General features: G+C 40.2%; 1 protein-coding gene across 3 annotated transcripts; it reads right to left on the bottom strand.

Annotated features, from left to right (window-relative positions):
• Positions 1–1148: 1148 nt before the first annotated feature.
• Positions 1149–3885, bottom strand: atp5mc3a (ATP synthase membrane subunit c locus 3a). 3 transcript variants are annotated; one of them, XM_035174577.2, is made up of 5 exons: positions 3775–3885; positions 3460–3566; positions 2598–2672; positions 1571–1761; positions 1149–1453 (listed from the first exon to the last, which is right to left on the bottom strand). In XM_035174577.2, exons 2-5 carry the CDS (start codon positions 3496–3498, stop codon positions 1339–1341), a joined length of 420 nt encoding a protein of 139 aa, XP_035030468.1. In that variant the 5' UTR covers positions 3499–3566; positions 3775–3885; the 3' UTR covers positions 1149–1338. The 3 variants fall into 3 exon arrangements, with proteins under 3 accessions (XP_035030468.1, XP_035030467.1, XP_035030469.1); XM_035174576.2 differs by having other exon boundaries at positions 3685–3841; XM_035174578.2 differs by having other exon boundaries at positions 3460–3594; positions 3685–3804.
• Positions 3886–21752: the final 17867 nt, after the last annotated feature.

The following is a 21752-nucleotide window of genomic DNA, read 5'->3' on the forward strand; positions in this document are numbered from 1 at the left end:
TATGCTGTCAGTGTTATTCCCGATTCCTTTTATAAGATTTTTCAATGAACAAAGTTTTAAAAAGCCATCTAAGTTCATCCTCAGCAACTTTTTCATTTCTTTTACTTCATACTTAAATTTATGCAGAGTAAAACTAGTTATTCTGTTGCAATAGGAGAGAATGTCACGGCTACATTTGAACAAAACATGGACTTTGTCATAACAGTAAATATTACAATTATAAAGTATACATTCTTACATGTATAAAGCAAATCTTTCCACAAATAACCTTGATCTCATCACTATCCAGAAGCGGGGCATAGATACATAACTTTATGCATTAGTTATTGCTGACTCCAATAATTGTGTATTAGCTTTTTTGTTCATATCTATGAAAGGTTTGTATGTTTGTTTGCACATTAATAAATTTTGCTTGTATATTTAGCATATAAATGCATTGCAGAAACCTTTGCCAACTTATATCAGCTTCCTAGGTTGAGGGTGATTTATTAGCAAAAACCTGTAATCGAAGATTTTAATCTTACTTCAACATGGTTACCATACAGAGCTATTAAAATATAGTTGTGTACATGTTTGCCTGTTTTTTTATTCATTTACTCTATAAATATCCTGAAGTTCATTAATTCCCAAAAATGTCTGTGGCATCTATAGATCTTCAACATTGTGTAAGAAAACCTTAGAGAAGTTGGAACCAGCAATGTTGTGCTTTTTTTGATTGATTAATGACCTGAACAAGTAATCTATTACTAAAACTGACATTTAAAATCAATTGATTCAACAGTTTCAGCCTAAATTAGTTCAGTCCTATCAGCCCAACTTACGATTTTCAGTTTTTGGAACCACCTACCAAGGACTTTCATTAGTTACATTCAAAAAAGTCAAAACCCATTGTTTAACTTAATTAAATTGTCTAGATTTATTCAATGCCATTTACAAAAGCAAGCACTCACTTGCTGCCTAATTACATTACTATTTAACTGCAGCTGAACCAAGAAGTCATTAAGCTGGACCCTAAAAAGCTTGCATGTGATGCTGTGAGAAAAACAAAGCTGAAGTCAAAGAGCTGCTTCACAGAAAAGATGACATTCAGGAAAGCCGACCGCTCTCTGCTCTGAGATTCCACACAAAAGTTACTGCCATTCTTTAAATAGTCAAATACATGTATTTTAATGACGTAATTTCTTACATTCGTACAATACACGTTTTGCTTATTTCGATAGTGTCTGAAAGACTTGAAAATGTACATTTCCATGACACCAACACGGGACAATTTTGGTAGCCACAATAAAATATGTAGTCACATCTGTAATGAGCGTGTCACATGACAGGAGATTCTTTTTACATTGCAAACAGGATAAGGAAAGCGACCATCAAACAGAACAGTCCCATAGCTTCAGACAGGGCAAATCCCAGGATGGCATATGAGAACAGCTGCTGCTTCAGAGATGGGTTCCTGAGAGAGAACAAGAACAAAACTGTCAGTGCATCTAGGAAAAATTCGTATTCTTATTGATACAAGTGAATATTTCAAGGATATTTTCAGGTAATGTGACAAAAGCGCAAAACAAACCTAGCGTAGCCGATGATGAGACTGCCGAACACTGTCCCAATACCAGCACCGGATCCGGCTACTCCCACTGTGGCAGCTCCAGCTCCGATGAACTTGGCAGCGGTGTCAATGTCCCTGCTGACAGCGCTGGTCTGGAAGCCCCTCAGTATGACCTGGGTGAGGGGGCTCTGTTGCATCAGAGCGACATTGCTCTGGAGCAAGAGAAGACAAAACGTGTAAACTGTCAGTCTTAGTGATTAGTTGCGCTCATGTTAAAGGTTTAGTGTGTAGAATTTAGTGACATCTAGTGGCGAAGTTGCATGTTGCAGCTGAATATTTCCAAACATGAAAGAACCTGTGGCAGCCTTCAGTTGTCATAGAAACTCAAAAGGTGTTTAGTTTGTCCAGTTTGGGCTACTGTAAAAAACATGGCGGCCTCCGTAGAGAGGAACCACTACCGATGTAAATATAAAGTATTTAAATATAAAGAGGCCATTCTAGAGTAAAGAAAACAACAATTCATACAATTTAGATGGAACACACTAGTGAAAACCCCTCTATGATTATTTTAATATTCAGTTTCTGACAATAGATCCCTCTCACTTAAATCTTACACACTGGACCTTTAAGTAAATTTGCTGAGCACCAAAACCGACATAAGTTGCTTCTTTATTTCAAAATAAGTGTGGCTGTAATAACTAAAGATGTGTAATTATACATGGGTTCAGGTCGGGGCCAGTGACGCTGGCTGGGCCATTTACTTTACTTTCTACACTGCAAGAGCCTGTAATCTGGGAAAAGATTAATAAATCAAGCTCAGGTCTGGTTCAGACAAACAACTGTGCCTGGTCTTGGACAGAAAATTGCAGCATGAGCTGCTCTACATTTCAAATGTCATATTGCAGGTCTAAGCATTTGGCATTACATTTGATTTTGTTATCAAGTATAAGACAATTCAATAAAAAAAAAACTGTTATAAATAACCAAGCATCTGACTCGATGTTTGCACAATCAATCTCTGCAGAAAGCCCCCTGCATGTCCTCTTACCTCTGATTGGATCTCAGGCCTGGACAGCACAGAGGCAGAGAGGGGTCTGTAAAGAGCCCGGGAACCAGCACGGACCTGCAGCAAGGACACAAGCATTTAAAAAAAACTGAAACAGTACAGGTCCAGTTACACAGCATGAGCACAAACTCTCTGTGACATGAAACACATTGTTGGTACTATTCTCAAACAGACGGCAGGTGGGAGACACCTTGAAAGTCACTTTGTCAGTCACAGTGTCATTCCTCTCAGTGACAGTGTGACCTGTGGCATTTGGAGGTTTGTTGGTACAGTTTGTCCTGACAGCCTCTTGTGGCTAGTTTAGTGACATGCTGGTGTAAGGTGCAGGAAGACTGCAACAGAGCAAACTTATTCCCAAGCAGACATATTGTGGTTGTCAGTGGTTAGCCGGGTGGAGCTACCAGAAACTGTAAAGTGACCTTGGAGAAACACCAGGCAGCGTCACTTTGCAGATTGTAAAATGCAGAATAGAGGAGCTGATGGTTTGTGCATCAGTAGCTCAGAGGTGTCTGTTGGTTTCCAGGTGGATTCAGATCTTTTCTTAGCTAACACAGGCTAATAATGACCTTAGCTGACGGCTATCATTGAATATGGCCGCTGGGAGCTACAGCAGAGACACGGAGGCAGTCTAGTAAAGATAATAAACGTGCATTGTCTTTGTGAATATCAAAGCTACCATGTCACAGTGTTAAATATCAGTGTCTTCCAGTGCGTTAGCATTAGCTGGTTAGCATGCCGGCCTCCTCTGCAGATACCCTTGCCACTGAGCTGCAGTCAAGTTCAAGCGGAGGCCCGGCGGCTCTGAGCGGCGACACCACGGAAACACACCGGGGAGACAACTCACCAGCGCCGGCGTGGAGACGAACTTTGCACAGGCGTACATTTTCTATGTGTGGGGGGGTTGGTCGTTGGATCCGGTTCGGGTCAAATGCTGTCGTGAATCCCGGGTCTCTGTGCGGAGGGAAGAACCGGAGAGGAACTGTAAGGTCAAACAGGCGAATAAAGGCTCCACGGGGGAAATACACACAACAACATGCACATCCACGTCCGCCCCGCGCCGCCCGCTCACATGTGCGCTGCGATGGTCGCTCTGCTGGGAGGATGAAGACGGATTTGTTAGAGAAGTGAAGTCTCATTCAATCTCAGATCACACACTTACCGATGCAGAGGTCGTACCACAGCGGAAGAGTGCGCGTGCGCGGTGTGATGTATGCAGAGGCCCCGGATGTGTGACAGCAGAAGAGGTCGAAAACTTTATTGAACAAGAGCACTGTAACAATGCTCATTCACAAAACACAGCCGGACTTGTGTGGATAAAACTAAGTATTCTGATGAGGGATGAAGTTATTGACAGAATGTGTGAGTGTTGATCTGTGATGTAAATACAGATCATTTACCATTCAGATAAATCAAGTTTCAAGTTGTATTTGTCATATGCAGTTAACTCAGGGTCAACAGTACAAAGAAAGGTGTTGGACAAAAAGAAAGCTCAGAAGTGCAATAGTTAAATAAAAATCCAATTAAAAGTAAGGTAAAAAGCACTTACTATAAAAAAAGTCCAATACAAAACTTAGACTATATACATTCAGAGGTGCTTGAAATCTAACTGTATGGAGTGTGTGTGAATAGTTATTGCACATGTGTATGTATAGTTAGTATCAGTTCACATTTCCAAAATCTCATAAACACAATTACAGGCACAACTGAGACAAATCTAGTGAGAATAAATGGGAATGTAGTATTTGTTTTGTGTTTTATTCCAAGTTCTAGTGGAGGTCCCACAGTGACAAAATGCCCCCAGATGTGTTGGTGTAAATGTTGGAGGAAAGTCTATAAAATTTTCCCAAAATATCCATAATATTTCCATTTGATGGAACAGAGCATCTATAAAAACTGTAGTCTTGTGTTCAGGTAAACATCAACATGTTGCTGCTATATAGAGTTGAAACATCCTGATTCTCTCACAGTGTGGAATAAGATTATTTCTCCAATTTAAGGGGAATTTTAAGAGATCATTTGGTTTCTCTAAAGCCGCATTCAGCATAACAAGTAAATACAACCAAACACTGAGTTCAAAGTTAGAATATATAATTCTTGATATTTTAAATCTTTTGGATTGAATGACTTCAACTCATGTGACATCAATTAGATCAGTCAACTCAACATAAATCCATTTACTCTCCTTTCACAAACCATAAGTTGTAAATTATGGTGATTCAAAAAAGTCAAAAATATGACATTAAATCATGTCTATTTGTCAGACATTAAAACTGGTTTCATTTATATACTCGTTCTTAAATATTGGGTCACAGCAACTGTTGACCTTTCCTCAGCTGAGGGAATGAGAGTCTTTTCCAAGGCTGAACATTTTTCACTGTGGGTCAGATGAAACCAGGAAATGACAATTTAGATGAAATTAGTGTGATCCTCACCCTGATTCTGAAGACCACGTGTTTCCCTTTCCTGCATGTTTGACTGTACACAGACAGTCAGCAGCACAGTTTTCACTGAAATCCACCAAAACCTGTATCAAAGATTTCACCCAGAAAAAGAGTATAGGTTCCTCTTTTAAGTATATTCTGAATTGCAGTCTGACATGAGTGATGTGATAGCACTACTTTTCAACATGTGGACCACACCGGACCATATTATTTTCTTTTTATCCTGTGGTTGCAATACAGAAGAGGTAGAATTCAGTTCTAGTATTTTACCTTTAGTTTTAGCTACCTGACGTGTCCACTGCTATCACCTGTTGTGGTGTTAATTTAAGGCGCCACCCAGAGGGACCGATGGCTCAGGGCCCTGCCTGTGCATCTCGCAGGCTGATGGTGGAGCTGTAGGCTACCGACGCCGGGCGGATTTGTAATCGTGATGAATGACTCCATGGCAGCTGGTCTGTGATGGAAAGGTAATGAGCACGGGGGAGTCCGCCTCTGCTGGCTTTGAGGGAGGAACGTCCCAGTGGCTCCTCAGGTATGATCTTTTCAGTTTTACAGCGCACATGAAGCCACAGATTCCTGACCTCATGAGCACTGAGTAGAAACAGTCAGTAGATCATACATGGACCCGAAATACTGAGAGAGACAATGAAGGATCTGATGCATTAACAAGAGCCCAGAACAGCTGGCTGAATACTGCACTCTATTCTGTTCTATTTGCGTATGTTCTGTCCTATTCTGCTTTTATTTTACTCTATTGTAATTTATCCGAGTCTAAACTTATCTATTTTACTCTACTCTGTTTCATTCCGTTCTATTCAACACTATTCTGTGCTGCTGTTTGCTGTTCCTCTCTGCTCTATTCACCTCCAGTCTGTTTAATTTTATTCTGTTCTATTTATGTATTTTCTGATCTGTACTATTCTGTTTTTATTTAATCTATTCTAACTTATTCTACTTTACTCTGTTTCAGTCTGTTCTTTATTCAGTTCTGCTTTATTCTATTCCTCTCTTCATTTTTTACAGATTCCGCTCTTGGCTGTTCTGTTTACTTTACTGTTCTGTCTTAAATACTCTATTCCACACTATTCTGTTCTGCTAGTATCTATTCCTCTTTCTCTCTCCTCACTTGTTCCCTCCTCATATTCCATTCTAGTTTATTTTCTGTTATTATTGTATTTTATTCGAGTTATAATCTGCTTTGCAACAGAATATAAAATATAGGTGTTCTGTTCTATTCTACTCTGTTCCTTTCTATTCTCTTTTATTCTATACAAAATATCACAGTATTTCTATATTCATTTAAAAATGATCTAAATACAATCAAAATATGATCTGGTCATTGCACCATCACATGTCATGTCAGGCCTTAGTCTGTGGAGCTTGAATGTGACCTGTACAATTCAAGAACCACGTTATTCTTCTAAAGGTCCAGCAGAGGGTGCAATAGGGTCTAATGTGATCATAGCCTTGGTTGTCGAGGTCATGGCAACTACACAAAAGAGAAGAGAAACAGACTTTGTGTTGTAAAATTCATGATGGATTAATTAGTTTTGATGTTACCCCAAAATAAATATCTCATCGACAAAATATTTTATCTTATTTTTGTTGAGTAAATCAGTACCAGATTCTGTCTAAATCTTTTAGTTGCCCTTGTTATTATGAAAGTACAGAGAGAGAGGTATAGTTATTATATGACTGATGTTTAATTTGACACTGTTGATAATGTATTTCTGTTGATGTGAATGTAAAATGTATGAATATATTGTGGGCCCGAGTGTAATGGAGCCACTTATAGGTCAGAGCTAACCGTATGATAAAACATGAAGATTTACAATATATTAATTGCACGACAGCACATATCAAAGTGGCCGTTAACCACCTGAGGTCAATGTCATACTGTCTAATTAACCGGGCAGCGGCTGTGTGGTCCTACATGGACTGTGGAAGGTGGAGAGAGCAGCGATCTCACGCAACCTCCCCACCACCCTTTACCCACCTTTTACTTCCTCCCATTCACAGGCACGCACGCACTCGCTGTCTGAGTTCTTGCATAGAACAATCTGAGACATTCCATTTGCATGCCCGCCCCATCAAGCTGGATGCACTCAGACTGGTAATAAAAGGCATTGACCCCCTTAACCTTTATGAATTACAATTTGTGCCTGCAGCACGTCCTGTCAGAGGCCTCAGAAAAGCCGGCACCTCAGTCGGGGTGTGTGCGTGTTGTTTTGCAGTTGTTAAGGAGAGGGGAAAAGGTTTTTACAGCTCCTCGACGGAGCTCCTGACAAGCAGGGAGGAGGCGGTCTGACAGCAGAAGCAGGGTAGGGAGGGACTGCAGCGCTGCTGATGGCTCCATGCTAATCTCCATCTCTGGATGCCGCACGAAACTACTGAGGCTCCTTCCTTTGTCAAGTCCAAGGATACACAGGCTGCAGGGCTGCAGTTCATTTTACGCTGCCATACATCAACACAGGCAGTTTATTCTCAATGAGCTAAATCCAGTAACAGATTAAAGCAGATAGCCTCTTATGGAAACATCTGGATTTCTCAGCAAATTGTCAGTATTAAAGGCAAAGGGCTATTCAACCTTTGTTAAATCAGTTTGTAAGGACAAAGAGAAGAATTATTTAAAAGGTACAAGATGTTTCATGTAGTATAAATATAAAAAATACCTTGTGACATCATTGTTGTCCATATTAGTATTTCACCAAAACATTTTCTATCTGATCTGTTAATTTCAGTTTTTTTACAGGAAGTTCTAAGGGAGAAGAAGAAGCCATTAAAAAATGTGATATCTGAAAAATATATTATAATGATCTAAGACAGTTGTTTTACTTTGTGCATGAAAAGTTGACTTTTGAGTCACAAAAAGAAAAGCAACAACAGATTTGTACCATCCCGACCAGGCAGTTCAGTCACAGACTGATTCAATATCCACAAACATTATTTAAGATAGATAAAGAGAATTGAAGAGTTAAAAATCCATCAGGGAAATGAATGTATCTGACTTCACTTTCCCAGTTCAAATAGGGAACATGTGGAAAATCGGTTGGAGGCTGAACACAAGTCACATGTTTTAAAGACCTGCACAACAACCATTGGCTTTTCCAACATCTAAGCTTGTGATTTTTACCAGAGAAAAACAAGACTCTTTAACATGTGCAGGTCACACAGAGAACCTGAGAACCCTTTTCACTGAGAGTGCAGCCTTCAAGCAGCTGGTCCAATAATCCACAGTAAGAAACACGGGCATATCTCTGATACTCTCTGAAAATCATCCCAGAGAAATGCAACGAGCGCTCTTACACCCCTGAAAGATGTAAAGGACATTAGCATTCGCAAAAATGGATTTCTCAGCAAATCCATAATAACACTGATCTTTGTGCAGCTGGAAGTAGTGTAAGAAATGCTGAGGCTCGCAATATCATTAGTCTTTATCCAGAGTTTTTAGCCAAGTCTGTACCACCTCTATATCTACTGAACAAGAGCTTTAATATTAAACCATTCCTTAACAGAAACACTAGGATTTAATGTAAATATTTGCTGCATTTTTAAATCCAGTGTAAAACCGACACTGTGTTCTAACAAACACTGGTTTGAACTGAGCTTTATTCCTTCTGCTGTTTAACATCAGGAAATTCAGGCGGTGGCTGTGTGAACAGGAGCGTGGCTGACAGGGGCAGCCGTGCGATGATTGGTTTACGGATCTGTGCTTTCTCCAGTGACTTCAAGGTCACTGAGATTTACAATCAAATGGCTTATGACACTTTAGTAAAAAGCCACCCACGGCTGATGACAGGGGAAGAAAACGAGTCGGGCCACTTTAGAGGAACCCGCTTGACCTCACGCTGTGGTCCATTACGGGGATGTACTGTTGTCTTTTTTTATTACGACACCTAACAAAGATATGCACGTTAATTTTTGCAGACAGAAGGTTGTTAAGGATGGCATATGGAGGAAGTGTTTGATAGACAGACAGTCTATGTAGCACACAGAATAGTAGATCAGGAGCACGGTGTGTTTCGAGCTCCAGTCAAACTGCAGTTACAGTCTACTACACAAAAGAGCAATTAAATATGATTTAAAGGCCAATCTGTAATGGCAGTGTGCTGCCCCCTATTGAAATATTATTGCCCAACTACTTACTGTTTTAGATGGTGATTTAGTGTGGTGTTCTGTCTAGTTTAGTTTATTTCTGTCGTCACTCTGAAATGTAATAGCTGAGTTTTGATTTAAAGACTATTTAACTGCAAAACATGTGTATGACTGAATATGGAAAGTGTCCCAGCTTTGTTTTTTGTTAAACTGAATAAATGTATACTGATCTTCACAGACTAAGCTCGTCAATCCTCCACATGTCAGCTTTTATCTCCAAAAATCACCTTACATGCAAAAAAATGGGTGTGCCGGCTTTATTTCAATCATTAACCAAATCACATTACAAACACTGGATATGAGACTTGTTACACATAAGCATGTTTACTTAGCACTCACATGGAACGCTCTGGATTTTTATGGGACACATATGGCTGCATTTTATTGTGCTCAATTAAACCGCTTTAAAGTGAGATTAACTTTTTTTTAAGTGGCGAACAGTTATATCATGTTTCCTTACTTAAGAGCTGCTCACTGCCGCAAACGTCTCCTCAGCACCGCTCGCAGACGGGCATGTCAAACATGAGGCTGTCACAACAATGTTTAGTGAGAGAGCCCTTCCTGCTTTTAATGGCCTGACCTACATCTCAGTTCAGAGAGCTAATAAAGGCAGTCTGGTGGAGGTCCTGGAGCTGCACAATGTCACTCACAGATGCCCAACTCAGCAAGATCCGGAATGCTCAATTAGTTGCTTTTATAGGCCCCATTAATATGCATTAACTCCCTTTCCAATGTTCGAACACAGACAAACAGTTGCTGCTGCCGACATCAGCCAGGTGATACCGTTTCTTTTTTTAAACCTTTGTAGAACAGGAAGAGGTTGGTGTCATAAAAAAAAAACTTCTAAAGAAATTAAAAGGAGAAGAACTGAAATAGAAAAACAGTAATGTCAAAAATCAGTGGTGGACTTTAACTAAGTACATTGACTCAACTTTACTTGAGTATCTCTATACAAACAAAACATGATGATCATACAAAATATAAAGACACTGCCACAGACTAAACAACCTAACAGTAAATAAAATTGATAAAATTAGCTCCACCTAAGGCAACTACAATGGTAAAATGCTACTTATACTTTAGGGCAATCAATAATCAATAGTCAATAATAATCTAATGTGATATTTGATACACACTTTAAACATTTACATTGTCTTGAACTTTTGATTCTTAAAGTATTTGTTGCAAACATGTTGACAATGCTTTTTTCAAAGCAAGATTTTTACTTTTAACTGATTTGTTTACCATGTGGTAGTATTAATATCACTTTTTTAGAGAAAGTACTTAAAGGAGTACCACTGAAATGAGTATCTGGTCTCAAAACCTCACACATGACACGACACAGCAGTTATCGGAAGCCATATGTCTGTGTAAATCCTAACACTTACACAGAATCATTCCTCCAGTCTCAGCTCCGCTCTTGAACCAAGACAACAGATAGCTCACCACAGAATCCTACACAATCTGGTACCACTCCTCCCACACAATAAACCGATCTGGCACACAGCAAGCGGAATCAATCATGGCACTTTATTATCCTGTCACTAGTCTGCTTCCTGCAAGTGTGTTTACCCTGTCCATGGCCCTGTGATTGTGGCTGTTCAGTGTACATTAAGACAGACATAATTGAGATTGTGGGCGGCCGAAAGTGCAGGGCTCAACCTGTTGTCGTTAATCTGTCATATTGTCGGGAGTCACAGCAGCGGTGACCCATAGGTGGCTCCACCTTGGAGGCACGGCTGATGGGGCTTTGTTGTTCATGGCAGAGGGCCTCACCTATTAAGTTTATTGGTTTGCCACCAACAGAGAATTCAAGGAAAGTGTGATCTATTGGCCAACCTCTGACTTCAATTTCTCTGCTCTGGTCCTAATCCAGGTTAGGTACTGAATGATTAGGAGTGACTTTCTTAAAACTCATTACCTGCACATTACATTCTCGTATCCATGATTGGAGTGATTAAGCATCAGACGGGGTTTCTGATTTCAAAGTGTTTCGGTGAAAAACAAGCTGGAAAACTCAAAGGAGCGAACAGTCATGCGCAGCATAATGAAAGCTTAATACTGCTCTTTGTAATATACTCAATTATACATGGAATCAATCTGAATTAATTGGGAGCCCTTCAGATAGCAGCAGTCTCTCTTTAAATTAGATTACTGATGGCTGTGCTGAAGATTCACCTTCACTTTGTATAAATTAAAGCTCTGGAAAAGCATTTACAAAATAACAAGATATAAATGAATTCAATCGTACTGTTGGAAAAGGTGCTTTTTACAATCACACAGCATATTAGAAATAATAGCTAAATCTTGCCTCAGCGGCCTGTTATTAATTACCTGGCAAATAGGACCTGTCTGTTTTGAAACTGAGTTATAGCAGTGGCGAGAGATCACCAAAGAAAATTAAACAGCAATCAAAGTGCATTTCTATCATCATAATTCTGATTGTCAGGATCACCTTTCCCAAGACGGCTCATAACAGCACAACAAATCCTGCTATTTATTAAGTGGCACAATTTGCTGCTGTTCATATTTCATATTTATGTTGCGGTACAACAGCGTCATACATGTGTTCCACAGTCTTTCTATACGTGGAATGCAGCTTGATTTATTCGACATGGAAATATGAGAATTCTGCCATGAGGCTGAATTAAATTGATAGTTAGAGAGGACGTCTAAAGAGTAATCTGTGGCATCCTCCGCACAGAGCAGAAACGATGTTTATGCCGCACTAACGCGGAAGCTGCAGCGATAACGCCCGAGCCCCTGGAAGGTTTTAATCACATCATGCGTGCCTTTTTATCCAGCCTTGATTCTGCACTGCAAAAACTCACAAGGCAATCACTTAAATCTCTGAGAGGAAGTAAGTATCTGGCTCTGTCTTCAGAACGCGGCTTCTTTTATAGTGGGGGGTTATATCAGCCTGGAGACCCATAAGTTATGAAATGTCAGGATCCTATGCATTCTAATTGAGTGTGGAACAGTTAATGGCTGTGGAAATTCAGCCGCTTGACGTCTTATTCCCCCGTGTGCCGTTTCACAGCCAAGCCCATGAGCCTCAATTAAATGACAAAATGGGCCCATTCTTGAAAATAACAACAATAAAAACACAAGCCTATACGGCAATAATATCAGGTCTCACCTTGAATCAACAATGGTCACAGCTTGCGAATGACTAAACAGAGACACTGATCGGAGCAGAGACAGTGGAGCCTGTGATTCTTAGCGGTTACTACAGGGATATACTGCAGTGGGTCTGCGACTCAGATTTTCATTATTACTTTGTTGATTATTCTCTCATTCAATCAAGTAATAATTTGGTCCATAAAATTAAAGCATAAAACCCACAAAATATTCGCTTTGGGATCATTGAAGACGGGGCGGCACGGTGGAGCAGTGGTTAGCAATGTCACCTCACAGAACAAGGTTCTTGGCCGAGTAGAGTTAGCATGTTCTCCTTGTCCAATGATATACAGATCGGATGTTTAGAGACTTTAAATTGCTTTAGATGGATTTATCGCTGTCAGCTTTTAAAGTGTGACGTCGCCCGTGATGATGTATCCATATCTGGGTCCAAATCTTCAGGTCACAAGCAAACAACAATGGCAGAACCTGAGCATTTATTCCCCATCATCTCTTTTTTCAGTGAGCCGACATATTCTACATCATTTTGGTCTACACACAATTATTGCATCTGTGCTGCCCAACTAATGCTGCGTTCCAGACAACTCGGATGTCGTAATTTTCCGACCTCCTACTTAATAAAACTCCACTCAACTTGTGAACTTGGGGAAAATTCATCTTCCCTGACTTCATAGAGAAGCAGTTGTTTGACGTCACACAACAATGGAGACGTAGATACTGTAGCGCTGAGGCCCGTCTACCCTCTGTTGGACTCTTGTTTCCTCGTTTGTGAGATTGAGTGACAGTGCATGTGTTCTCTCCCTCTTATGTATTAGAATGTATTCTAGTTTCTATTCCAAGTATAAAAGTACCGTAAAATAAAATGTATAATGATGTCTGTTGCCTCATGCGTTGTTTTCCCTCCTCTGCTTTGTTTATCTATGAAAGGAGGCTGCACTGGTCACAGTTGAATTGTCTCATCACGAGCCAAATAAACATCAGCTTCACGTCAGCCACGTTTGACGTCGTGCCATCAGTGTGTATTGGAATGCTGGGAAGTCTGAACTCCGAAATTTCAAGTCGGAATATCCGGCATCCGAGTTGAAATGCAGAAAAAAGTCTTGCTTGCTAACATTAGCATACACCGGCAAAAGACAAACTTTTGTATCGCATCGTATTTAATCTATTACACTATCTGAGATCCACAAATACAGCAAAGGACACAGCACTGCAGCATCTTGAAAAATACCCGAGCTTGAACCTAGAAACAGATATCACATGTCACGACTTAACAACTGAACATGTTGGCCCTGCAGTACGCTGGCGACCTGTCCAGGGTACAACCACGTCATCTTGGATTGGCTCCAACCCCCCGCGACCCTCAAATGATAATCAGCATAGATAATGGATGGATGGAACGTGAAGACAAGGAAAACATGCAGATAGAGTTGAATGCAGGACCGTAAGAGACACGAAGTATCATTTCATTCGGTGTGAATGAAATGATTCGCTGGTGTACCTGTCTGTCACTAACCATCCTGCATGCCTGCGCTGGAGTCTTTAGCCGTAGAGACATACACCTCTGAACATCTGTCAGTCAGGCAGTTCAGGTTCATGTGTTTCAGGGGCACAACTTTGACGAGAGGGCTGGCGGAAGGGGGTGGGATGTAACAGTTGCATATTGTAGCGTGCTCTTGCTAGCCTTTCCATGATTACAACCCTAGCTTTAATGCTAATGTTGGTTATCAATCTGTTCTGTCACTCAACTAACTGATTAATCGACAAATAGTTTCAGCTCTATAATGTTATATATAATATGCTTTGGATTTGATCATTTTCTACACTTCAAACTGACATACAGGAGGTAGACGTGGCCTGTCCACTGCACCCATAGGACAAGCAGGAGTTGTTAGTTTTTATAACTTTCAGACTCAGGCCTACTTTTTCTACCAAACTAGATCATGTCCCAAAATACTTTCCCCCCAAAACTTAAAGTTACCTATGTGCTACTGAGTGAAACTAAGAATCCAGAATCAATATCACCTAAACCGGAACCCATTTTCAGCAGATGCCTGCAATCTATAAATACACATGGAGCATGTCCTATTAAATCCTGTGATATGGTGAGGGACTAAATATTGACCCAATCCTGATTGGAGTAGATTTTTTTCTCACCCTTGCTTATTGTTTTTATGACTCTTTGACTTTAACCCCTTTACTGCTTCACTGATTTCATGCAACAAACAATAGCTTTTCAATAATTCAATTTATAGCTCGCCATAAATGGAATTCAAAGGACAATGCTGCTGCAAATGAACACAGGCGATGGGTTTGGCTCCAGCAACGCCCCGGTTGCCAGAGGAAAGAGAGAATATTTATTTTACGGTTGCCTCACATTCCCATTAAAACGAGGAAGCTACATCTCCAAGCACGTGGTGTAAATGTAATATACAGAGTTGAAAAAGAGACAGATGGTGGAGGGAAAGTCTCCTGTGGCAACACTGTGTAATGTTACCACTGCAGCCGCTGCCAAACAAGAAATCCTCCCAACACCATCCGAAGCCAGATTAGATCCATTAATACGCCCTCATGTGCAACTATTGCATGCCTGTTCACATACATGTTCACATGAGCAGGCGGATCCCGATACACACGAGGCCACATCTCGTTCATCATTTATTGTTAACGCCAAAATAGCCAGAAGTTCTATGTGGGAATGGATCTAAGGCGAAAGCACAGAAACGAATTACCATCCTATTTATTTATCCAGGCCTTTCTGTCAATCACAGCATTAATCAGTAACTCATTCAAATTTTGAGAAAATGAAGGATGCATTCCGTCCAATTTTCAATTTGGAAGTGGCGACTATGGCCATGATGAATGTCTGAATAGTCCATCTTCTTCTCCTCATTTCTCCTAACCTTTCTTGACAGCTTAGATATTGGCTACCTGGTAATTTGCTCTACAATAATTGTTACTGTGAGATTTCCCCCAGCTTTTAACCAGGATTCTTAACACCCTCTGTAGGTGACAAAATGCAATTACAAACACAAGCGCCCCATCGTGACTGGTCATCAGCAGCTGCCACCTCCATTCCCCAGCCCCAACAGGTTCCATTAAAGGGGAAAAAGACCAAACACATGCAGACGGATACGGCAAACGTTTGCTGCAAATAAAACTTTAATTAAAAGATATGAAGCCGCTTTATTGATTAACAACATCGGTGATTAAACTGTACGGGTGACATTTTTTTCCAGGCTCGCTGTTTTGTTTACTCTCGGAGATCATTTATTGTTTGCTGTTTATTGATAAGTGTGTTTGATGAATGCAGATGCGGCTGTTTGGAGAGCGTGCTTGCTGATGGAGCGATCATATTGTGCGGAACGTCAGGCTCAGGCAAGAACAGCTGTTGCGGCACCGTCCACTGGGACGCCATGTTTCACCACCACCCTGAGTGCATATGCAGGCGTACTGCTGTAAAGCTGCAACCGACGTACTCATGGCGTCCTAACAACTCTATGAATTTTATGACACATCACCAGAGCGCTCTCATCTCTGTCCAGCACTAAAACCTTAATTATTGAACTAATTAGTGGGTCTACATCCATCTATTCTGCTCAATAGCAGGCTTATCCTTTAATTAAAGGGATTATTAACCTTTAAAATTGAGCCATGTGGGATTAAGCTCTTGAATGTTACAGTCAACAGCATTTTTTTTCCAAAATAAGCAGAGACATTTCAGTCATAGAATGTGGAATGGCTCATTGCCAGGGTTAGGGATTGTAACAGATTACATGTAATTGGGATTACGTAATCAGGACTCAGTTGTTCAGAGGTAATTTGATCAGAATTGGATAAACGGGTTATTGAAAAGAAAAATAAAGATGACATCACATCTTGGCTATGATTTCGAACAAATCTTTAGTATGTCTTGTTCAACATGTCTAGTACCTTTAATCCAATGCTTGATTATCACGATCCCAGCAATACGATACAATACGAATGTGTGATCAAACACATTCATATTGTTATATTTTCAGTATTAATACCTTTACTTATTTCACACTTGATTTGTTCAACAGCGATAAAGTCGATTTTACCCATTAAGACTTTCATTCCAGGTAAACTCCCATAATATTATTCTCACCACAGTTGTCAATATCAATATCAGTTGTCAATATCAATATCGATGTTATGCAGGACAATACAGGTAACGCTCTGTGTGGTTCCACTCACAAGTAGCCAAAGCATGTAAAGTGAGCAGTGTTTAAGTGTGTTCGCTACAGTTAAAGGTCAGATGAGGGGTCTGACTGACTGAAACAGAGGGAAATGTTTCTATTGTTTTGTTCTGCTGTTTTCTGTCTCTTCACCTGTTGTTCTTCATAGCTGGGAGCCTACATTGTGACATGCAGTTCCATGTGAAGCACTGGTAATCCACATCTTGAAAAGTTATTTTGTGGATCAGGGATCAGGGTGACCCATACCAATGTTAACATTTATGGATGTTGGATTGTTAATATGAATATTACATTTTATTTGCACTGAAAGAGAAACATTTTGAACCTCTAAATTTGGAGGCTTTAATTTTTTTCTACAGTATAAGGTGAAATATTTTCCGTTTCAACTTCATTTTTGAAGTAGGCTAATCCAAAAGTATTCTGATTAGATTATACTTTTGTAATCAAATGGATTACTTCACTAACTACAAAGAATTGCGTTGTTATTTGTATTCTGTAACTGACTACAAGTAATCTGACCCAGTCCTGCTCGTAGCTGAGTTACATGTTAGCTTTTCTAAAGAGCTGACTTACAGCAGTAATAAGCCATCATCCATATCTCCCTCCAATTAAAGTCCACAGAATGCTGACACATTATACCTGGTGCGATAACAATCAGTGCAAAGAGATGGATAATGATACAGATCTGACCAGAGCGAATCTAAACATGGTGAGAACAAGGTGAATGGGTGAACAAGTCAATGGTAGAGAAAAACTAATTATAACACAGACGGGGAAATCTTTGGCATCGCAGGACTTCAAGGCCTCTAGAGCAGGTGAGTTCAAAGTCAAAGTAAGTGGAGTGTGATTGACAATACCTGATTGAAAAATTAAGAGCATATTTCGGACAACAAAGGAGGCTGATGTAACGGAGGATTGATATCACCTCATTGGATCTACATAAGGTTTTGGGTTGAGGAACAATAAAAGTGAACATATGCTGATTAGTACATGAATACATCAGTGACCATCTTTACATGGACAGCAATATTCCAATATTAACTTTATTCTGAATAAGCCATTATTTCCATGATGATGTTTACTTGAGGTGCAAATAGAATATTCCATTCAAACTCCTGTGCAGAGCATAGTCTGGTTATGATGTCCAGCAGCTGGTAACTTCCATAAATGTCGATGTCGTGAAAATGCCGCAATAACTCCAATAGGACATTACAATGGGATTAAGACGTGTACATGTCAACACTATGCGACTAATATCAGAACACTCCACATATTAGGCCTTGTCTGCGCTACGGCGGATCATTGTCTAAATCAATATTTTCGCCAAAAAACTGTTCACACAACCTTCAACGAGAACACAGGAATACTACAAACACTCAAACAAGCACAACGGGCCAGTAGGTGGTGATAAAGTGTAGAGAAACGGGCACATAGCCACCTGTGCTTGTGTTTTTTCTGGAGCAAGCTAACTACACAAAGCAACAGTGGGCATGTGCAAAGTCAGCAGTGACATCATCATTTTCCGAACATTCCTTTTTACATGTACACATGGATACACAGAAACCAGAGTTTTGGCGTTTGTCGCACAGCATTCAGACGCCCGATCAGGGGCACTGCTCGGCTCCGCGTCTCAGTTTCTGTTTTGTCTAATGTTGTTCAAATGTCTGTCTAATGCGTCGAGTCTGAAATAATTTTAAATGTATGTATTTTTGCTCTTGATTTTTGTTGCCTGTAAATGGAGCTGCTATACGACGCAAGATAAATTTCAGATTAAATCCCGACAATAAAATATCGTCATCAACATCATGTGGACGAGAGCAAAATATCTGCATTAGTGTGGACAGGGTGTTAATTCAGTTAGTCCGAGTATGACCTTATCCAGGTTAAGATATTTAGAAAATGCTGTTTAAATTGCAGTGTCTCATTCAGTGTCCTAATTGGGTTAATATCTGAATACCACTGTCATGTAAACATAGTCAGGGTCACAGGTGCTGCTCTTATCACCCAATGCGGCATTATTTTGTCTGATCAATACCTGCCCTCGTCAATAGTGCAACAGAACAACATGGCACCAATGAGGCAAACGAGAAGAGACCATGATGCTGAACCCCTCTCAGCTGAGTCAAGCAGTTAGAATCAAGAGCTGTTTGCTCATGCCAAAGCCACGCCGCATTATCCAGAGCAAGTCTTCATTTGAATGTCCTAATTAGTTAATTAGTTGGTGGTTAAGGACGATACGAGCATCTCATCAATCTCTGGATCTCTAAAAATAAACACCCGTGAGTCATTAGAATACTGATGACTGTGGGAAGTGTCTGCGAGGATGAGAGGTCTGCTCGTGACACTCCGTATTTCCTCAAACCGCCCGGCTCCATAAAGAAGACTAAAGAGCAGTTGCTGCGAGCATTGTATGGATGACAAGCCAAGCGTGATGTAATGAGTTTACAGAAAGTCTGAGGAGCTCAATTAATGTTTTTTCATGCGTGGCTTTCGGGAATCGTTTACTTGTTTATCATTGATGGAGGGAAAATGAGAATTAGACATGAGAACGAAAGTTGTTTATACTCACAAACCATCAAAACAAGCTCATTTAGAGGAAATGTGTGCCATGGTTCTCTAAAATATTAATGGGGACTTTGTTAAAGTGACCGTTGTCATCCTACCAACCTCCTACCAAGAACATTGGGTCCAGACATTTTCTTTAACCATATGAATGATGCAGCAGGAGACTTTTTAAATGCTTGTGCATGCTTTTCTTTTTTGCTTGAGCAGGACGCAGATGTTTTGTTGGAACATTTTGATTATGCAACAGCCCACACCCTTTGGAAAAATTGAAAAGAAAATGTCCAGACTTCGGAGCATGATCCGAGAGCAGCTAGGCAGGGTTTTAACAATTACTTTGGGCGAAGTATAGGAGCAGGGAGGATAGAGAATCTGTTCTTCATTTCTGCAGCTGAATGTATGAAGGAAGGAGCAGAAAAGAGGAGAAGAGGAGGAAAGAACTGGTTAAAAATAGTTAGCACATGGCAGCATATGATTGAGTTTCCAGGGCTCTGAAAATTCACTCTAATTATTCAACAGTATCCCTCTGTCATCCTTCCCTGTATGCATTCCTTTGTGTGGAAGTACAAGTGACTCCAACTAATATACATAATTCTGCTACTTAATTGGCACGGATCGGGTGAAAGTGGGCTAGGAAAACTCCTTAGAGACTAATAGGGGCACATATCATTGGCTCCATCAGAACAGTAGTCCCATAGGTGATAGAAGTCAGCAAATATTTCATGAGCTGTACTATCAAAGTACCTCACCTCTGGAGTCCTGGGCACTATCCTGCAAAGAACACTTCTGAAACAGTTCTGCTGTCAGGTGTATTTATAGCAGGCCGGCCGATGACTGATGCTAATGCCAGGGAAATTATGCAGTGCACTATTGCTGTCATAACAATATGTTAGACTTAAACAGGAAGGTTAACTAAAGTAGTCATTTAAGTTATAAGTGGGCCACTGGCGTATGTCTGCGTCCACAGCTACGGATTAAGCTCTGTGCTGCAGGAACGGGTGCTAGATTTAGCCTAGTGTTGATTTAGGTAATTTAGTTTTAGATGGAAAGATGATGCTCACTGGGGGATTAAGTTAAATCACCACTGAGGAAGAGTTAAAGGTTACCCCAATGCAGAAGTTGGACCACATAACTGAAACTGCATAACACATAAGAGATGTCAGAAATCATGATATATTGTATTTTTAAAGTCCAGGTCACAGCACTGAGATGTGTTTATTTAACACCACAAAGCTACAACCTTAAAAACACAAGACAAATGAACACTAACTAAATTGATTGCTCTGCATGTGAAGATGTGTGGACAGCACATGTTAAAATATAAATGTGTCTCAATGCATAAACATCTGTAAGGAGCAATATCTGAGTCCATTGGCTATAGTCTGATGTTGAATTAGCCCCTGGGGACAAAGGTCTGTATTTTGGGGCTTCCGGTGTAGACAGATATCCGGGCCAAGACTTCTCTTCCCGCTCAGCGTACAGCGTTTACACCCATACTTGTTTCTTTCACAAACATTAATACTTTTTATAGGTGTTTTAGACTATACATTGCCAAATACCTTTCAACAACCGTCTGCATTTGAATGCAGATTAAAGCAGATAGCCGATGCATATCGGTTAATGTGTTCGGTCTCTATTACTCTCCGCGTGAACAGTTTATCCACGGGCGACCAAAGCCTGCTCAAACATGATTGGCCAAACTAGAAACAGAAACCAAAAGGCTTCTAGCCCAAAAATCTTGCCCCTTGCTTTACCTTTATAGCGATAACTGTAAGGAGCAGATATGTGGATATATTGTAGGGTTAGGTGTATTGTATGGCGTCAACTATATTTAATCGAAATGCTTCTGTATGTAATTACAAAATAAAAGTCATATGTGCTCAAAAACTACAAACACTTCATCAAATTAAACAGGATAAACTGAGCTGCTTGCGGTTAATTTACAGGTCATTTAATTCACTGTTTGCTCTACAGTATATAAAGAAAGCACCATCTTAATCTGCCAATGGAGCAAAATTATTTAATAAACTTGTTTTATGAATTTCTGGAACCATGTTTTAAATTTGAAAGATTTTTTATGTACAGAATCATTTTAAAATATTTTTTTAAGTAACGCTCGTCATCAAGACCAAAAGTAAGAATTCATGGAATGTCTCATCAATCAACCAATCTCCCAATGAGTCTGTGTATTCCTACAGGACGAGGCCCTTTAACCTTTCTAAAACGAGCGTGCACCGCCACAAAGATCTGAAAATGATTGGTGTCTTCCTTTTCTCTGGTCAGTGAAGTCAGCAGCTGTTCGGCTGACACCAAAACCTGCTGCAGAACCACGACAGTTAATGGTGGGATTGTAAAAAAATAAATAAAAGGTTCACACTATATCAAAGCAAATTGTGGCCACAACAGGAATCAATTTTTGACATTTCACCTCCATCTATAGACTTCAGTGACCCTGGCTCTTAAATTTACAGCTCTGTACGGCCTCAATCAAAGTGTTTGTCAGCAACACGTTTGGCAGAAAGTTTTAGTGGAACACACCGCAGATCATGACATGTATGGATTTAATGGGCCCTTGAGCCACTCGTATATATCTCCCGTCGTTCACGCAGGATAAATATCTT

Source organism: Hippoglossus stenolepis, chromosome 13 (assembly GCF_022539355.2).
Source record: "Hippoglossus stenolepis isolate QCI-W04-F060 chromosome 13, HSTE1.2, whole genome shotgun sequence".
NCBI lineage: Eukaryota > Metazoa > Chordata > Actinopteri > Pleuronectiformes > Pleuronectidae > Hippoglossus > Hippoglossus stenolepis.